A 20,869-nucleotide genomic window follows, 5' to 3' on the forward strand; every position below is an offset into this window, starting at 1 on the left:
TAACTTGACTGGGACAACTTAGTCTCTAGAACTTTGGGAAAATAAACTTCTATTGTTGAAGCCCCTCACACTGTGGTTCTTTGTCATGGTAGTGCTAACCAAAAGCTACAGTAAACATTCTCAATTTCTTCCTATTCTCAAAAGGATACAGAATATTTCTAATATTCTAATATTTTGATATCTTCTGGGACTTCAAATTGAAATCATTTCTCATAACTAGAATATAATAATGATATATGCTCAGTGTTTTAAAAAATAATATTAGGTATTTTACATGTTTAAATTTTAGTTATTCATATTATCTACCATTAAGTTGCCAATAAATAAATAAATATTGGGAAATAATTCAATGCAATCACGATAAAAGTGTTGAAATAATATCCCATGATACATGATTGCATCTGTGCCAGTTAATATTATAATAGATGGTAGAGACTTTTCTGGCCAAATATTCTCTAAAATTCTTTGGATGGGATAAAATGTATGCTTTAGGAGCTTTCAATTAAATTACACTTTCATTCACCCTAAATCAGAAACTTGAGTGTTTTTTTTTTTTTTTTTTTGCTTACCTGTCTTAATTTTAATTATCTGTTACGCTTTGAGTCGGGGTAACTTACCTCTTTTATGACCACTGCCAGTAAAGTCAAATGGGAATTTGACCCCAGTTATATAGAGAGGATGTCCAGTGGCTATTTATGGGATTAAGCTCTGAAATAGACTCAGAACTTCCTCCCTAAGGAGTCTAAAATTATTTTTTTGAATCATTGGCTTAAGTGAGTTTTGGAACATAATGAGTTTTTCTATTACATTTTATGGCACAGTCCCCTCAAGTCTGGCTCCAATGGAGTCTTCCCAGGCACACAGAAGAGAAACCTTGTCAAATCCCTTCAAATTTGCCCAATGAAATTGCAGTTATAGCCCTGAGTCTAGCCTGCTTCAACCACATGGGCTGCTCACCTGCATTCCCTTCTCCTGACCAAAATGTACTGTGGGTCTGTTACATATTTTCCCATCCTGTCATTGCCAACTATGTCAGGTTTGTTAGATGCCCTTTGTTAGATCCTTTGTCACCCAGGACCTCTATTAACTCTACATGCCAGGTATCTGGAACTGTCATTGAAAGATATCCTTTCACACATCCCCAAACATCAAATGTTCCCTATATTTTTTCAATGTTTCTCTTCACTGTCCTTTGATGATTCAAATTCCCTAGTAAACTTTCAAGTAGCAATAGTCTATTTCCCTTAAATTCTCATATCAGCCTCAGATAGCCTAAGGTTACACTGTTTTTAAGTTGCCCTTCTTGCTTCATCCACTGACCAAATATCTTCCTTTGTAAACTTTCCTCATCAATGCCTCTCATTTAGCATGTGAAAATTATTTAACATTTTTTTAAAGTTAATAATTATATCAAGCTCTCTCCCTCCTTGTTATTTTGATCTATCAATCACTTTATAGAGTGTCCTCCCAACACTATAGAGAATACTGCTTTGTGTTCACAATTATTTCTTCTTCTCTAACTCTCCCAAGCAGCTTCAATACTTTCCCCTCAACAAGGTAGATTTTTTTTTTTAAATCATCCTCAACTCATTGATACCCTTCATTCTACACTATCATCCAGAACTGCTTTCCCCAAATACCATAACCTTGGGAATTTCATTTAAAAACTAAAACATATTATTCTGATAATTTTTAATGAAATATTAAGAGTGAATTTGGAGAATGATGTATAAACAGGTATTTCAGCATAAAACACATGTGTTTTAAAGAAATCTTCTTTAAATAGGCATATATTTTAAAGAATATTTGATAGGATTTTTATATTCTGGGAATTCAAATTTAGCCAATTCTAAAAATTTTACCAAATTCTTAAAAATGTAGCCTGCCTGTTGGTAAGTAACCATGTATGAATTCAGTCTATTTTACTATTATAATAAAGTAATGTTATTTTTAAAAATAATCTTACCTGTAAATGGTGGGTGATGAATGCATTCATACCCTTCTTATTCCATTTTTATGTTGTGTTATTGCCACTGCCATTATTTTTACATGATTTACAAGAACATTCATCCAACTCCTAGAAGTATTTCCCAGAGAATGGAGGCTGGCAATGACAGCTGTACGTCTTGCTGTAAGACATTGACCATGCCCAGAGCAAAGTTCTGAACTTGGATTCTCCTGGCACAATCGCTCTTTCACTGTCACATTTAGGGCAAGGCCCAGTTGACAAAGGGATGAACCATGACTGTGATAAAATAATGTGTTCTAACACTCAGCCACTAAGAATTAACAGTGTGCATTCCTTTTAGTTTGCAACCAAACTAAATCTGATCTTCAGATTTAAATCAACCATAACTGATCTTCAGTTGTGGTATTTTGCAGACAGTCAATGAATGATGCTTCAGAAATGTTCATTATTTCTGGATATTGAAGAGATGGTTCAGAAGAAATTACGAGGATATCTCCTATTTGAATTTGCAAAGGGCAAATCTAGTAAACAACTTGATTGCCAGAATTATTCATTTTAGTATTTACATCTCCAAGCCAGCAATCTCTGCCTGACATTCAGGCAGATGTCTTCTTTTAGTGTCCAATTTACCACATACATTAAGGGCCATGTATGCCATTCTTGCACCAAGTGCCTTTTGCATGTTGTTTTTACATGGTGTAAACATGCTGCAAAGAATCACCAGGCTCACAAGCATAATTAATTTGCTAGTCATTTTGAAAATTGTGCCTAGCAATCTATCATAAAGTGTAATAAAGAATTGCTGCAAAACACGCTTTTAATATTGATGGAAATTTCTAAGCAGAGACTTGATTCAGAGATTCTCTAGGAACTGGCCTCTTTTTGTAGTCCCAAAGTGCAAGCAGATTTGATGACTGAATTTTGATCAAGAAGAGTAGAGTTCAGCTATTTAAAATGCCCTTTAAAACAGAGAAAAAAAAAGTTAATGAAGTTTTATTAACTTAATGATATAGAAAATTCTTACTTGCTTTCTGCAAAGACTGTGTCATCAGCAGCTAGGCAGCTTCTTTGTGAAACTAGGCCAGGAAGACTGTGGTCAAGATACATTGTATCTCTTCCTGCACTATATACTCACCTGCTTCCGAAACGTGTTGGTCTCATTAGACAATTAAACCAACAACTTACTGCAGTCTTTTATACCAAGTTTCAACATAACTGAAACACACTAGTCAAGACCTTTATTTTATGTGGTTTAATTAATTAATTTATTTTTTTTCAGATACAAGTATCCCTCTCTGATTAGTTTTAGAAAAACTTCTTTAACAAACACCTAAAATAAAAATGGTTCAAGTATACTATTTATGTAATATTTTCTCACAAACATCAGGCTTAAGGCATCTGTTGGTGACCAATCATGTTCATGTAATCCAGGAGGATGGAGTTTCCACATTTGTACAATATTCATGGAAAATTCTGTTATACACATGGCTAAACTCAGAACGAGTCTTCATTCAACTTCTGAAGAAATGGCGGGAGAGTAGAAGGCAAAGAGAAAAGGAAGTATAAAATGGTGCGATGAAGGGATGATGCACAGAAACAGTGTGCATCTCTTTCCCTGCTCAGCTTCACCATTCACTCCCACTGAGGAGGAAGGAGTTGGGGGTCAGGTCTGTTGTAAGGCACCATTACTGTCCAAGGGTAAGAAACCAAACAGGAAATTTGATATTTAATCAGATCAGATCAGATCAGTCGCTCAGTCGTGTCCGACTCTTTGCAACCCCATGAATCGCAGCACGCTAGGCCTCCCTGTCCATCACCAACTCCCGGAGTTCACTCAGACTCACGTCCATCGAGTCAGTGATGCCATCCAGCCATCTCATCCTCTGTCGTCCCCTTCTCCTCCTGCCCCCAATCCCTCCCAGCATCAGAGTATTTTCCAATGAGTCAACTCTTTGCATGAGGTGGCCAAAGTACTGGAGTTTCAGCTTCAGCATCATTCCTTCCAAAGAAATCCCAGGGCTGATCTCCTTCAGAATGGACTGGTTGGATCTCCTTGCAGTCCAAGGGACTCTCAGGAGTCTTCTCCAACACCACAGTTCAAAAGCATCAATTCTTCGGCGCTCAGCCTTCTTCACAGTCCAACTCTCACATCCATACATGACCACAAGAAAAACAATAGCCTTGACTAGACAAACCTTTGTTGGCAAAGTAATGTCTCTGCTTTTGAATATGCTATCTTATAAGCTTATTTAAAAAAAAATAGTAACTAATATTTATTGAGGGTTTTCTCTGGGCAAATCATTCTACTCCTTAAGAAACAGTTGCAATCCATTCTCACAAAAAAATTCAAATTCTGAAAAGAAAGATAAATAGTTTAATATAAATAATCTTTGGATCTATGTTATTTATTTTCTCTGTTTCTTAGACCATATGGATTTTCATTCCCTCCATTGTTCTATAAATAAGAATACATTTAAAAGGTTAATTTAAATAAATTACTATAGTAGTATTGAATTAACAAGTTAGAATTAAAGACTGAATTAGATTATGTAAACATATAGAAGTTATTTAATAAATGGTAGTTTTATTATTGTCTAATTTTACTCAGTAATCAACATCCACATTTATCAGATTCAAAATACCAGCATTCTCTAGTATATAGAAACAATATTCTTTAAGTATTGTTAAAATAAATGATTTCATGCCATCATGTTGTTAATTTTTAGTTTATATCAAATATTTATGGTAAATCTAATATATTGATGAGTATTGTAGGTCATGTAGAAATTAAATCTGAATTATAAATTTTTATTTCTGTTTTTTAGTCACGAAGGCATGATTGACTCTTTTGTGACTCTATGGACTGTAGCCCCAGAATGCTCCTCTGTCCATGGGATTTCCGAGGCATGAATATTGGAATGGGTTGCCATTTTCTTCTCCAGGGGCTCTTCTCGACCCAGGGATCAAACCCAGGGATCTCCTGCCTTGGCAAGTAAATTGTTTACCACTGAGTCACCTGGTAAGCCCCAAGTTATAAACTACTACTTTGTAAATTCAATTTTGTATATCATAAATCTATAAGATAAAATTCATATAATATACTATTGCTATCTTAAGATTTTTGTGGAAGTGTTAAATTATAACTTAGAACTAAAAATTATATGTAATCATGTTCATTTAAAATATGTTAAATATAACTTCTGAATTTCAATAAATAATAATCCTAAGGTTAAAAAGATACTTTAAACAAATATCCCAATCTACATGCAAGACAATATGCTGAGTTCTAGGTATTGGTCAGTGACCAAGTGGAGTTAGGTGTTGATGTAAAGAACTGAGAATTTAGTGATAGACACAGATTAATGGGCAAGCAACATCATCAAGTTCCTATTGAAAGGATAGTCTAGAGCCCTCTAAAAAGATGCCACAGGGGCATTTAGTAGGAAACAAGGATAAGCTGGACAATGAAGTTGAATCATTTAGTAAAATTGCCAAGGGAGGAGAACTCCAGGAGAAAACAGTTATCTGAAGATTTTGAAAATAGTGTAACACTGTATGCTTTCCAAGAAATGAGAGGTTTAGCTTCTAAAAGTAGAGGGAAAAGAACTTATAATAAAATATGCACTCTTAATTTATATAGAGATTATCTCAAGAAGGATCAGGCATTGTTAATAAAGAAGGTCACATTTTATCCAGGGGAATTGAAGAGCTTCTTGAGGATCTTATGTAGGAGATTAACAAAAGTAAGGACATTGGCTTAGTGGGAATGTGAAGAAGATATTTGTGGATACACCTGGGTGAGTTGAGAATTTGGGGAGGGGGCATAACACTGTAATCTAATGAAATAATAATGATGGTCTGATTAATGCAATGGCACTGGAAATATAACACCAGTGGACTCCAGAAATATGCAAATGCTAGGTCTTGATGCAAGTAATAAAATATGCAAGTAAGGCCTTGATGGCTGCTGACCCAAGGGGAGAAAAGGAAACCCAGGTGCAGGAACAAGATGATAAAGGAGAGGGTATGTCAGAATCACTTAAATGTATATTGAATTTGAAATGTGTCTGAGTAATTTTCCTATAGAATACCCAGATATCAATGGTATGTACAGATATGAGTGTAGTAGAGAATCTGGGCTGGGATCCAAATTTTATCGTATTTATCACATATTTTTGAATTTCAATATGTATGTAAATGTTTTGTAAGATTGTTTTAAGATGGGAAAAACTTGATCTTATTTAAATCTTAAGGAAGGGATACCTATAGAGATAATAAAGCAGATGGAGTTGCAATGAATGCAGTACAGGGTAGGAGGAAAGAAGAAAGATCACTGTATATTGTTAAAGTTGTGGAAGGAAGTTGAATAATTTATCTTGTGGGATTTTCACTTGTTTCTGTGAAAGAAGAGGTGGATGGAGGAGATGGTTATATTGTAGAAAAGAGAGGAATGGGCAAGGTTTGAAATAAGCAGTGAAGATATGTGAGATAATGTTAATTTAAAAGAAAAACAGAAGGATCCCTAGGCAATATTGAAAAACTTTTGTGGCTGTAAATCACAAACTTAACAGTAGTATCAGCCTGCACAGGTGCATTATTTTCCCAGTAGCCTAGTTTAAAAATATAATAAAAAATTAAGTAGTCAATGGGTTTAAACAAACACAGTCACCAGCAAATTACATTTGCACTGAAGCAGAATTAGATCTGTATGACAGTTTTTAGACTAGCTGCAGATGTGAGCTCATATTACTGTGTGGCTAATCCTGTACTTCTCAGAATTCTCTGTGTCCCTAATTATTGTGCATTTATATTTTCTAAGAGAAAGTGACTTGATGTGTTCCATTTCCATCTTAAAAAAATTAAATAAAATGGCAAGCCACGGAGGGGGGAAAAAACTCTCTGAGGTCAGTTTGCACCTAAATATGCCAAAACCAAAATGCTTTGGGTTTTACTAGAAACAAAAATAGTATGAACATCACATACAGATGTATTTGAATAAAGAGCTGTGATTTGAACTCAAATTTGAACTCCATTCTTCATTTTAAAAGAACTCTTCAAATTCTGTCCAAAGTGGAAGCCAAGTGACATTCTGCTCACTTCTAAACATATACACATGTTCATGGTGTATATAAGAGAGGCATCCGGGGATTATTTTCACCCCATTTGTGGTATTGCCATCTTATTAAAATCTTGAGCCAAGAAATCCAGAGTTATGAGGGAAGCATTCATAACACTGTGCATAATAACAACCTGAACATCACTCAGAACTGACACTACCAAAATAATATTTAAAAGGAAAAACAACTGAGTAATTTTAGAGAACGTGAGCTGAATCACTTTAGCAGAAGCTTTGTAGTTACGTTACTCTAACAACAACAACAAAAAAAGCACAACTTAGAGTCAATAGTTAATAAAACATAGATAACATTTCTCCCATTCCAATGTACAAATTATCTTAAATGACCTTAAAATTAAGAAAATGTATTCAAACAAATAAACTGTACCTAAGCAAAGAATGATTTACATATAATGTGCCTATTACAGTGATCAGATTCTGATAAGCATTCAATAAAAGATAGCTGAGTGAGGATTAGAAACGTTTGTAACTCATTTGCATTGGTTTTGTTTAGTCCCCATGTTGTCTCCAGGTCTTTTGCGATCCCTGAACTACAGCCCACCAGGCTCCTCTGTCCATGGATTTCCTATGCAGGAATACTGGAGTGGGTTGCTCTTTCCTTCTACAGGGAATTTTCCGGACCCAGGGTAGTGCCCAGGTCTCCTGCTTTACCACTGAGCCACCAGGGAAACCCTTGCTTGATACATAATATCATGAACTGTGGAAACTTGTAATGAGTTTGTAATTGATTCTATGATAACTGACCATTTTTCTTTTTTCACCCTATTATGAAGTATGATTCTATAATAGCTTTTTCTTTTTATACATTGCATGTTATACTTGATAAAACATATGCAAAAATAAAAATTATAAGTATAGACATCAAAATTCTAATGTTCTGTGCTTGACCTTTGGATAATCTACACCATATTTGAGATACCACACATTGGACTAAAACTGAGGGTAGGTGATGGGGGAAAATTAGTTTTAGAAATGTCAATAAAGCTACCAACAACACAGAGGATGAACATCCTAGGCAGGAGTCTAGAAGGAAGGTGGAAGAGTAAATTTTAAGGTCAGAGTTGAGATAGAAGCAAGGGAAAAGAAGAGACAACTAGTGTAGGAAGATAATTCAGAAAAACCTGATCATGAACAAGACACCATAGTGAGAACAAGGACTTAGGTGAAAGATGACAGATAAAATCCTGAAGAACTATAATGTTCTAGAGATGGATGAAAGATGATAGTTCAAAATAACTACATGTTTCTAAGGAAAACAATGGAGGGAAACATCCTTTTTGTTTTTGTTTTTTACAAATTTAGTACTTACATGTGAACTATGATCTGTGTTTACTAAATTTGATGACTAAATATAGTTTAACTGATGTAATAAGAAGAGGAAAATTAGATGATGGATTTAAAAAAGTTAAAAGAAAATTTCAATGTATTGATAGAAACCTATTTGATAAACAATTTGTCTATGAAAAAGGGAGACTGAATTAAAAAAAAAATCCAAAATTGAATTAAACTCTCATCAAACAAATGAGGAAATTCAGTGCAGGAATATTACAATTAAGGAGACCAAATAAATTTTATTTGCCATAATGCATTAATAGCTAGTATATAATATCTGAGTCCAAATGTAAACAGGAATGGAAAGAAAAATCCAAGTGTTTCACTTCTAAAGAATATCTATGATGCTTGATAACTCTCTGTGTATAAAATATAAAGGATAAAGGAGTCACCATCCTAAGAACTGTAATTTTAATTACTATAATGAATTCTATATTAACTTTTCTATGTATTGTGGTTGGTTAAACTGTATTAAACCAATTGATTTAATACATGACATTGTGAAAATGTAAATACATTATTGTTGACATCTCCCTAAAGAGTTAGAATTTTTTTTAGTAATATTAAACTCCTAATTTTAAAATATTACCTCAGTAAAGTTGCCATTTTCTAAAGGTTGAAATATTAATGTTAAATAGAAAATGATGGCATGATGGCACCATAGGTTTAACCAATGTGATTATTTGCTCTTAGGAAACAGACTAGGTTTGGTGAAATTAAAAATCAATTAATTATGCCTTATTTTATACTTCTTTCCTTCTCCATTTAACTAGGAATATTATCTTATTTTTCAATCTCTTTTTTAACTAAATGAAGCATTCTTTCCATTTTCTATACATTTCAGTTGCCATAAAAATTAAAAATTTTGAATTTTCATTGAAATACATTGCTAAAATATGTGAGAAAGTAGTAGCAATATATGATGTATACCAAAAATATTTTGAGAATTGAAGCTAACATTACAATCCTTTCATGCTAACATCCATTCATTTCTTAACCTAGAGAAAAATCCACATACATATGGACAACTTATCTTTGACAAAGGAGATAAAAATATACAATGGAGAAAAAAAAAATCTCTTTAACAAGTGGTGCCGGGAAAACTGGTCAACAACATGTAAAAGAATGAAACTAGCAAACTTTCTCTGTTCAGTTCAGTTCAGTTGCTCAATCATGTCTGACTTTTTGAACCCATGAATTGCATCACACCAGGCCTCCCTGTTCATCACCAACTCCCAGACTTTACCCAAACCCATGTTCATTGAGTGGGTGATGCCATCCAGCTATCCCATCCTCTGTAGAACCCTTCTCCTCCTGCCCCCAATCTCTCCCAGCATCAGGGTCTTTTCCAGTGAGTCAGATCTCTGCATAAGGTGGGCAAAGGATTGGAGTTTCAGCTTCAGCATCAGTCTTTCCAATGAACACCCAGGACTGATCTTTAGGATGGACTGGTTGGATCTCCATGCAGTCCAAGGGACTCTCAAGAGTATTCTCCAACACCACAGTTCAAAAGCATCAATACTTTGGCACTCAGCTTTCTTCACAGTCCAACTCTCACATCCATACATGACCACTGGAAAAATCATAGCCTTGACTAGACGGACCTTTGTTCCCAAAGTAATGTCTCTGGTTTTTAATATACTATCTAGGTTGGTCATAACTTTCCTTCCACGGAGTAAGCGTCTTTTAATTTCATGGCTGCAGTCACCATCTGCAGTGATTTTGGAGCCCCAAAAAATAAAGTCTGACACTGTTTCCACATTTCCCCATCTATTTCCCATGAAGTGATGGGACCCGATGCCAGATCTTCATTTTCTGAATGAACTTTTCCACTCTCCACTTTCACTTTCATCAAGAGGCTTTTTAGTTCCTCTTCACTTTCTGCCGTAAGGGTGGTGTCATCTGCATATCTGATGTTATTGATATTTCTCCCGGCAATCTTGATTCCAGCTTGTGCTTCTTCCAGCCCAGCGTTTCTCATGATGTACTCTGCATATAAGTTAAATAAGCAGCATGACAATATACAACCTTGACGTACTCCTTTTCCTATTTGGAACCAGTCTGTTGTCCCATGTCCAGTTCTAACTGTTCCTTCCTGACCTGCATTCAGGTTTCTCAAGAGGCAGGTCAGGTGGTTGGGTATTCCCATCTCTCAGAATTTTCCACACTTTATTGTGATCCACACAGTCAAAGGCTTTGGCATAGTCAATAAAGCAGAAATAGATGTTTTTTGGCAACTCTCTTGCTTTTTGTATCATCCAGCTGACATTGGTAATTTGATCTCTGGTTCCTCTGCTTTTTATAAAACCAGCTAGAACATCTGGAAGTTCATGGTTCATGTATTGCTGAAGCCTGGATTGGAGAATTTTGAGTATTACTTTACTAGTGTGTGAGATGAGTGCAATTTTGCAGTAGTTTGAGCATTCTTTGTCATTGCCTTTCTTTGGCATTGGCATGAAAACTGACCTTTTCCAGTACTGTGGCCACTGCCGAGTTTTCCAAATTTTCTGCCAATTGGAATGCAGCACTTTCATAGCATTATCTTTCAGTATTTGAAATAACTCAACTGGAATTCCATCACTTCCACTAGCTTTGTTCATGGTGTGTTTTCTAAGGCCCGCTGGACTTCACATTCCAGAATGTCTGGCTCTAGGTGAGTGATCACACCATCGTGATTATCTGGGTCATGAAGATCTTTTTTATACAGTTTTTCTGTGTATTTTTGCCACCTCTTCTTAATATTGTCTGCTTATGTTAGGTCCATACCATTTCTGTTGTTTATCAAGCCCATCTTTGCATGAAATATTCCCTTGGTATCTCTAATTTTCTTGAAGAGATCTCTAGTCTTTCCCATTCTGTTGTTTTCCTTTTTTCTTTGCATTGGTCACTGAGGAAGGCTTTCTAATCTCTCCTTGCTATTCTTTGGAACTGTGCATTCAAATAGGAATATCTTTCCTTTTCTCCTTGCTTTTCACCTCCCTTCTTTTCACAGCTATTTGTAAGGCTTACTCAGACAACCATTTTGCTTTTTTGCATTTCTTTTCCACGGGGATGATCTTGATCCCTATCTCCTGTACAATGTCATGAACCTCTGTCCATATCTCATCAGGCACTCTGTCTATCAGATTTTGTCCCTTAAATCTGTTTATAACTTCCACTGTATAATCATAAGTGATTTGATTTACCTGAACGTTCTAGTGGTTTTCCCTACTTTCTTCAATTTAAGCCTGAATTTGGCAATAAGGAGTTCATGATGTGAGCCACAGTCAGCTCCTGGTCTTGTTTTTGCTGACTGTATAAAGCTTCTTTATCTTTGGCTGCAAAGAATATAATCAATATGATTTCAGTATTGACCATCTGGTGATGTCCATGTGTTAGAAGAAACACTTTCTAACACCACAGATAAAAATAACCTCAAAATGAATTAAAGATCTAAATGTAAGACCGACATTATAAAACTATTAGAGGAAAACATAGGCAGAACACTGCCTGACATCAATCACAGCACGATCCTCTATGACCCACACCCCAGAGTAATGGAAATTAAAACAAAAATAAACAAATGGTACCTAATTAAGCTTAAAAGTTTTTTCACAATGAAGGGAACTATAAGCAAGATGAAAAGATAGCTTTCACAATGGGAGAAAATAATAGAAAATGAAGCAACTTACAAAGAATTAATCTCAAATGTATACAGTCAGTTCAATACCAGAAAAACAAACAATCTAATCAAAAAGTGTCCAAAAGAACTTAAAAGACAGTTCTCCATAGAAGACATACGGAGGGCTAGTAAGCACATGAAAAGATATTCAACATCACTCATTATTAGAGAAATGCAAATGAAAACCACAATAAAGTATCATCTCATACCAGTCAGAATGGCCAACCAGAAAGTCTCAAAACAATAAATGCTGGGGAGGGTGTGGATAAAAATGGAATCCTCTTACACTGCTGATGGGAATGCAAACTGGTACAGTCACTGTGGAGAACACTGTGAAGATTCCTTAAAATATTGAAAATAGAACTGCCATATGACCCAGCAATCCCACTCCTTGGCATACACACTGAGGAACCCAGAACTGAGAGACATATGTACCCCAATGTTCATTGCAGCACTGTTTACAATAGCTAGGACATGGAAGCAACCTAGATGTCCATTAGTGGATGAATGGACAAGGAAGTAGTCATACATATACACAATGGAATATTATTCAGCTATAAAAAAGAGCGTGTTTTAGTCAGTTCTAATGAGGTGGACAAAACTGGAGCCTATTATTCAGAGTGAAGTCAGAAAGAGAAACACCAATACAGTATATTAACACATACATATGGAATTTAGAAAGACAGTAACAACAATCCTATATCCGAGGCAGCAAAAGAGACACAGATGTAAAGAACAGACTTTTGGACTACATGGGAGAAGGGGAGGATGGGATGAATTGAGAGAATAGTAATGAACCATGTGTAATTACCATATGTAAAAGAGATGACAAGTGCAAGTTCCATGCAGGAAGTAGGGCATTCAAAGCCAGTGCTCTGGGAACACCCAGAGGAATGGGGTGGGGACAGACGTGGGAGGGCGGTTCAGGTTGGGGAGACATGTCTGCACCAGAGGGTGATTCATGTCGATGTATAGAAAACTCCATCATTATATTTTAAAGAAATTATCTTCCAATTAAAATAAATCATTAATTTAAAAAAATAAAAAAATAATATCCATTTCTTGGCAATGTTGAATACTATAGAGTTTGTAGAGTTCCCTACAGTTTTTAGTACCCACTGCTGCTGCTGCTGCTAAGTCGCTTCAGTCGTGTCCAATTCTGTGCGACCCCATAGACGGCAGCCCATCAGGCTCCCCCGTCCCTGGGATTCTCCAGGCAAGAACACTGGAGTGGGTTGCCATTTCCTTCTCCAATGCGTGAAAGTGAAAAGTGAAAGTGAAGTCGCTCAGTCGTGTCCAAATCTTAGCGATCCCATGGATTACAGCCCACCAGACTCCTCCGTCCATGGGATTTTCCAGGCAAGAGTACTGGAGTGGGGTGCCATTGCCTTCTCCGTTTAGTACCCACTAGAGAGATATAATTATCCCATGTTGAAGTCTGAATAAATGATTTTTAAATGCAGTGATATATACTGGAAGTCCATATTCTTTGAAGATCTGAATGGCTAGACACATAAGGAAACTGGAAGTCTAGTGGACAATGTCACTGGCTTTGGCAGGGCCACAGATGTCCACTTCTAAATCATTTCAAATATAGACCAAAATACGTAAAGTCAAGAAAATCCTGTTTGTAATAGTATTATATGTTAAAATGAAACTTGTAAATTACTCTTTGAAAGTCAAAACATAAATATATAATTTGAGATGTTCATACTTAAACTGAAGGGAAAAAAAAGACCTGGTTTTATTTGCAATATGATTTATGTGAAAATAGAGCAAAAAAATACTGTCAGACAAACTCAAGATAACTTTTACTTACTAAAAGTTTTACAGAAGTTAAGGAGACTAAACTGCAGTCAAGAAAGGAGAAAAGTAGGCACTGCAACAAAATTCATGTAAACTAGAAAATGTACTGAAAAGAAATTATGAAAGTGAAAAGGAAGAAATTAGACCACAAAGACACAGTGAAAAAAGACAAAATGCCATAGACAGCAGACTATTGTAAGGGACGCTAACATATCCAAAACTAAGTGCCATCTAATCAAGTGACAGAAGTATAGATAAATTATTTTGGGATATTCTTAAATTTTATTTTATAATTACTAAAGTTTAAAAAAATGAATAATTTAAGCTATAGAAATGATATTTCATGAGGCACTTAATGAAGTAAAAGTGGCACTCCACTCAAAATCATGACTTTTCTGTCCAATGCACCAAAGACTGTACATTCACCTCTTTAATCATTTTCTTCAAGAAATTATTTCTATGTTGCCAAATTATTTATATATGTATGTTTAATTTTTAAGTGGAATTTTTTTTTTAATCTTACAAGTTTCAGATATACAGAATTAGAGGAAGAGTGCAGTGTTTTGTATAAATACAACACCTAGTTTCTCCTAATTAAAATATATATATATATATTTTTTTAAATTGAAGGATAATTGCTTTACAAAATTGTGTTGGCTTCTGCCAAACAGCAACATGAATCAGCCGTAGAGATACATGTGTCCCCTTTCTCTTGAACCTTGCTTCTGCCAGCCTCCCCTCCCACCCCCTGGGTTGTTACAGATTCCAGGTTTGAGTTCCCTGAGTCATATAGCCAATTCCCACTGGCTGTCTACATTCGGTAATGTAAGTTTCCATAAAGTAACTTCCGTAAAGTTCCGTAAAGTAACCTCGTTACTATATTTTTAACATCTCACATTAGTCAATTAACTTCAGTTAGTCAGCCCCTCCTGCTGCTGCTGCTGCTGCTGCTAAGTCACTTCAGTCGTGTCCGACTCTGTGCGACCCTATAGAGGGCAGCCCACCAGGCTCCTCCATCCCTACTTTATTCCAAAGTTCTCAGTTTTTAACCTCATGTTTTTTTGTTTTCCCTCCATGATCTTTTCCAGAGAAAACAATGGCAACCCACTCCAGTACTTTTGTCTGGAAAATCCCATGCATGGAGGAGCCTGGTAGGCTGCAGTCCATGGGGTCACTGAGCATCAGACACAACTGAGCGACTTCACTTTCACGTTTTACTTTCATGCATTGTAGAAGGAAATGGCAACCCACTCCAGGGTTCTTGCCTGGAGAATCCCAGGGATGGGAGAGCCTGGTGGGCTGTGGTCTATGGGGTCACACAGAGTCAGACACAACTGAAGCGACTTAGCAGCAACAGCAGCATGATCTTTTCAGGCTCCCGAGTTACATAAGGTAATCACATTTCTTACTCTTCTCTTGGTTGTGATAGCTTCTCAGATTTGCCTTACTTTTGATGACCTTGATATTTTTCAAGAGAACCTGCCAAGTAGTTTGTAGACTTCCCCTCAATTGGGATTTGTATGATGTTTATTTCATGTCTAGACTGGAATAACATGTTTTTGGAAGAAGAACCACAGAGCTGAAGTGCCATTTTCATCACATTGTTTTGAAGGTAACTTGTGTCATTATGACTATTACTGTTTAGGTTAATCTTGGCTGTCTGGCTACAGCTAGTGTTTGTCAGGTTTCTCTGCCTAAAATTACTATTTTCCATCCCCACACCTCTGCCTTTTACTTCCATGCTGTATTTTTTAGAATGTGGTAAGACTGTGTTTGTGCTGAGCTACTGGGCTCAGTCATATCTGACTATTTGCCAGCCCATGGACTGTAGCCCCAAAGGCTCCTCTGTCCACGGGATTTTCCAGGTAAGAGTATTGAAGCAGCTTGTCATTTCCTTCTCCAGGGGATCTTCCAACCAAAGGACTGAACCCTGTCTCCTGGGTCTTCTGCACTGGCAAGGCATGTTCTTTTTAGTTTTATTAAGGGGAAAAAAAAAAAATAAAAACACAGAAAAAATAAAAACTGCCAAAATATTTTCCACAGTGGTGGCCCCATGCTTCATTCTGTCAGCAATGAATAAGAGTTCTCATTACTCTGCAGTCTTGCTAGCAGTTGGTATTTTTGCTGATTTTTTTCTGCTTTTAATTTTATTATTATCTGATATAATTTTACTAATATTTTACTAATATCTCTTCTAATTATTGTCTATTCTAATTTTTATCCACCTCCCCTTTTTTTTTTTGCTTATGTTGGCTGATATTCTTCTTTTTCTAATGTCCTGAGGTGAAAATAAGTAACTGATTATAGGGTTTTTTTTCTCCTTTCACTATATAAATTTAAATGCTACGATTTTTTCCCCCTGTTTTTGTTGCATCCCATAAATATTGATGACTTCTATTTTCATTTAATTCAAAGTAATTTCTTAAAATTTTATTAAGACTTCTTTGATAAAAATGATGTTATATTTCTACATACTTGAATACTTTTCAACTATCATTGTGATTATTGCATCCTAGTTCTATTCCACTTTATTTTGAGAACACACTTTGCAAGATTTCACTTTTAAAAATTTGTTTTTTTGTGTTTTTATGCCCTAGAATGTGGTATATTTTGTGAAATGTTGCATGTGTACTCAAAAAGGATGTGTCTTCAATTGTTAGGTGGGTTTTCTATCAATGACAATTAGATCAAACTGATTTATAGTGCTGAAATGGTCATTGCTATCTTTATTAGGTTTCTGCCTCTTTGGCTAATCAATTTTTGACAGGGATATCCACTATAAAAGTGAAGTCACTATTTCTTCATTCAGTTTTATCAGTTATTACCAAAATACTTTGATATACATTATTAGGAATGTGCATTTTGGATTATTACATCTTCTGTGAGAATTTAATCTTTTCTTATTTAGTATCCCCTTTTTTATTATCTAATACATTTATTTCTGATAATGGCCTTTGTTCTAAAAGCTTCTTTATTTGTAATTAAAATAGCCACCCCAGATTTCTTTTGATTAATCACAGTGTAATATAACTTCTTCTATCTCTTTAGTTTTACCTTTGTCTTTATATTACAGGGGACTTCTTGTAGACAACATCTAAATGATTCAATTTTTTTCTTCTGTCCTGAAAAACTCTCATTTTTGTAATTATATTTCCATCATTTTCAGAGGCTTCTTTTTATAAGTTGTCTGGTTTTAATTCGGTATTTTATATAACTCTCATTTCAACTTTTAGCATGTCAACTATACTTCTTGTAATAAACTATATTCCTTGTACCAATGTTTATAATCTACTTTTTTCACTGAATCCAGTTTCACCTTTATATAGCAGTATTCTCCAAGCCAGGCTTCAGCAATATGTGAACCATGAACTTCCTGATGTTCAAGCTGGTTTTAGAAAAGACAGAGAAACCAGAGATCAAATTGCCAACATCCGCTGGATCATGGAAAAAGCAAGAGAGTTCCAGAAAAACATCTATTTCTGCTTTATCGACTATGCCAAAGCCTTTGACTGTGTGGATCACAATAAACTGTGGAAAATTCTGAAAGAGATGGGAATACCAGAACACCTGATCCGCCTCTTGAGAAATTTGTATGCAGGTCAGGAAGGAACAGTTAGAACTGGACATGGAACAATAGACTGGTTCCAAATAGGAAAAGGAGTTTGTCAAGGCTGTATATTGTCACCCTGTTTATTTAACTTATATGCAGAGTACATCATGAGAAACGGTGGACTGGAAGAAACACAAGCTGGAATCAAGATTGCCAGGAGAAATATCAATAACCTCAGATATGCAGATGACACCACCCTTATGGCAGAAAGTGAAGAGGAACTCAAAAGCCTCTTGATGAAAGTGAAAGTGGAGAGTGAAAAAGTTGGCTTAAAGCTCAACATTCAGAAAACGAAGATCATGGCATCTGGTCCCACCACCTCATGGGAAATAGATGGGAAAACAGTGCAAACAGTGTCAGACTTTATTTTTCTGGGCTCCAAAATCACTGCAGATGGTGACTGCAGCCATGAAATTAAAAGACGCTTACTCCTTGGAAGGAAAGTTATGACCAACCTAGATGGCATATTCAAAAGCAGAGACATTACTTTGCCAACAAAGTTTCGTCTAGTCAAGGCTATGGTTTTTCCTGTGGTCATGTGTGGATGAAGGCTGAGTGCTGAAGAATTGATGCTTTTGAACTGTGGTGTTGGAGAAGACTCTTGAGAGTCCCTTGGACTGTAAGGAGATCCAACCAGTCCATTCTGAAGGAGATCAGCCCTGGGATTTCTTTGGAAGGAATGATGCTAAAGCTGAAACTCCAGTACTTTGGTCACCCTATGCGAAGAGTTGACTCATTGGAAAAGACTCTGATGCTGGGAGGGATTAGGGGCAGGAGGATAAGGGGACGACGGAGGATGAGATGGCTGGATGGCATCACTGACTTGATGGAGGTGAGTCTCAGTGAACTCCGGGAGTTGGTGATGGACAGGGAGGTCTGGCATGCTGCGATTCATGGGGTCGCAAAGAGTCAGACATGACTGAGTGACTGATCTGATCTAATCTCATCTGATTCTTCATATGTGGGTTTCCCAGTTGACTCTAGTAGTAAAGAACCTGTCTGCCAATGTCTGAGATATAAAGAGATGTGGGTTCAGTCCTTGGGTCTGGAAGATCCCCTGAAGGAGGGCACAGCAACCCACTTCAGTATTCTTGCCTGGAGAACCCCCTGAACAAAGGAACTTGGCAGCTACAGTCCCATAGGGTTTCAAAGAGTCAGATACAACTGAAGTGACTTAGCATGCACACATTCTTCATTTGTAGCACCTGTACCTTTTTTTTTTTTTTTTAATTTTATTTTATTTTTAAACTTTACATAATTGTATTAGTTTTGCCAAACATCAAAATGAATCCACCACAGGTATACATGTGTTCCCCATCCTGAACCCTCCTCCCTCCTCCCTCCCCATACCATCCCTCTGGGTCGTCCCAGTGCACTAGCCCCAAGCATCCAGTATCGTGCATCGAACCTGGACTGGCAACTCATTTCTTACATGATATTTTACATGTTACAATGTCATTCTCCCAAATCTTCCCACCCTCTCCCTCTCCCACAGAGTCCACGAGACAGCAAAAGAGACACTGATGCACCTGTACCTTTTAACAGAGTAGTTTTAAATTCTCTCTTCTGTCCCTTGCAGCACTGCTGTCATTCACTTGACTTATCCATATCACCAGATATAGTGTTACTATTATTATTTTGAACAGACTTTTAAATCACTTTAGAAGAAGAAAAATGAAAGTTAAGTTTTACTTTATTTCTTGTCCTACTCTCTTTCTTAATGTAGATCTGAGTATCTGACCTAAAATATTTCACTCTCCCTAACAAAGTTCCTTTTAATATTCTTCTGTGGCAAATCTACCTGTGTTGATTTCCCTCATTTATGTTGGTCTGAAAAATCAACAAGAATTTGGTTTTCTCTCTTCTTTATCTCTCACTTTTAAAATACAGTTTCACAGGGTATACAATTCTAGTTTAGAATGTTTTTCCCCTTAACTCTTTAAAAATATCACTGAATTCTCTTCTGGTTTGTGTGGTTTTCTTGAGAAAGTACTTCTTATCCATTTTATTCTAAAGGTAGGATGTTTTGCTTTATTAAAATTTCTCTATATCATTTTCTGTCATTTTAATATAGTGACGCCTAGGTAGAGGTATTTTGTTTTTGTTTATAGTATTTATATTGTTAGTGTGCTCTGAACTTCCTAAATATGTGGTTTATTGGCTGTCATCAATTTGGGGAAGATCTCAGTTATTATTTCCTCAAATATTTATTCAGTTCTACACTTTCTTCTCCTTTGATATTCCAAAACATATGCCAAAATTTTTGAAATTGTTCTATAGTTATTTGATATTCTAATTTTTTTCTATTTATATTTAATTTGGGAAGTTCCTATTGATATATTTTTAAGTGCACTGGTTTTTCCTCAGCTTAAAAAAAGAACCCACACCCCTCACTGTGTAGAGGTCTGGGCTTAGTTCAAAAGGATTTCTGTTCCTGTCCTCCTGCCTGGGTCCCTGGGATCATTCTGATTGTTCATATTAAGAATGCAGTGGTTCTTCTAGAGATACAACTCGTGAAAGCACAGGGACCCACATGAGACTGCAGTTCCTAGGAGTTTCTATTTTTCAAATGAGTCCATACTCAACCTTCAGCAATTCACTGAAATTCACATTTAAGTGTTCTTACCAATTTATGTCTCCAGTGGTTTCAGCTCTAAAGAAAACATCTTTGCTATGACTCTCACTATTCACCTATCTCTTCAGATTTCAGGGTGGCAGTTTGCCCTATAACTGCAGTTTCCTGGTGGACCCAAGACACCTCACTAACTTATAATTTGTTTACATTTATCTTGCTATAGGTATAGAAATATGCAATATGTCAAAGCTGTCACCCAAAGTCTATATTGAATTTTACTGATTTTTTCTTTTACTACTTTCAAATACATTAACATCTGTCCATTTTGCAAGTATTTTGTATACTTTTACCATGTGTAACTCTACTGAATAGTACTCCATCCCATGGATTTACCACAATTTGTGTATCCACTTTCCTGTCATTGAACATTGGCGTTGTTTGCAGGTATTGTCTATTATAATATTATAAGTATTGCCTATTATAAGTAAAGCTGCTATAAACATTCAACTACAAGACTTCTGTGGATATGCATTTTTATTGGTCATATCTGAAGAACTTTTTAAGAAACTGTAAAACATTCTCCAAAGTTTTGTTTTGTTTTTTTTTTACCATTATACATTACTGTCAACAGTTTTTGAGGTTTCAATTATTCCAAGGACTGTCCAACATTTGGTATGGGCAGTCTTTTTCATTTTAGTTGTTCTAACATGTGTGTCACTGTAATTTAATTACTAATAATCTTGAGCATCTTTTCAATACTTATCTGCCATCTGTACCTA

General features: G+C 35.9%; 1 protein-coding gene across 1 annotated transcript in view; it reads right to left on the reverse strand.

Moving 5' to 3' along the window:
• EYS (eyes shut homolog) overlaps nt 1–2,723 on the reverse strand; it is a 183,665-nt gene extending 180,942 nt beyond the window's left edge. Inside the window, 7 exon segments of the mRNA XM_070796607.1 lie at nt 1,963–2,005; nt 2,008–2,133; nt 2,136–2,243; nt 2,246–2,321; nt 2,323–2,556; nt 2,558–2,653; nt 2,655–2,723. Coding sequence (XP_070652708.1) covers nt 1,963–2,005; nt 2,008–2,133; nt 2,136–2,243; nt 2,246–2,321; nt 2,323–2,556; nt 2,558–2,653; nt 2,655–2,723 — 752 coding nt within the window.
• Between the last annotated feature and the right edge of the window lie 18,146 nt (nt 2,724–20,869).

This window comes from Bos indicus, chromosome 9, assembly GCF_029378745.1.
Source record: "Bos indicus isolate NIAB-ARS_2022 breed Sahiwal x Tharparkar chromosome 9, NIAB-ARS_B.indTharparkar_mat_pri_1.0, whole genome shotgun sequence".
In the NCBI taxonomy this organism is placed as follows: domain Eukaryota; kingdom Metazoa; phylum Chordata; class Mammalia; order Artiodactyla; family Bovidae; genus Bos; species Bos indicus.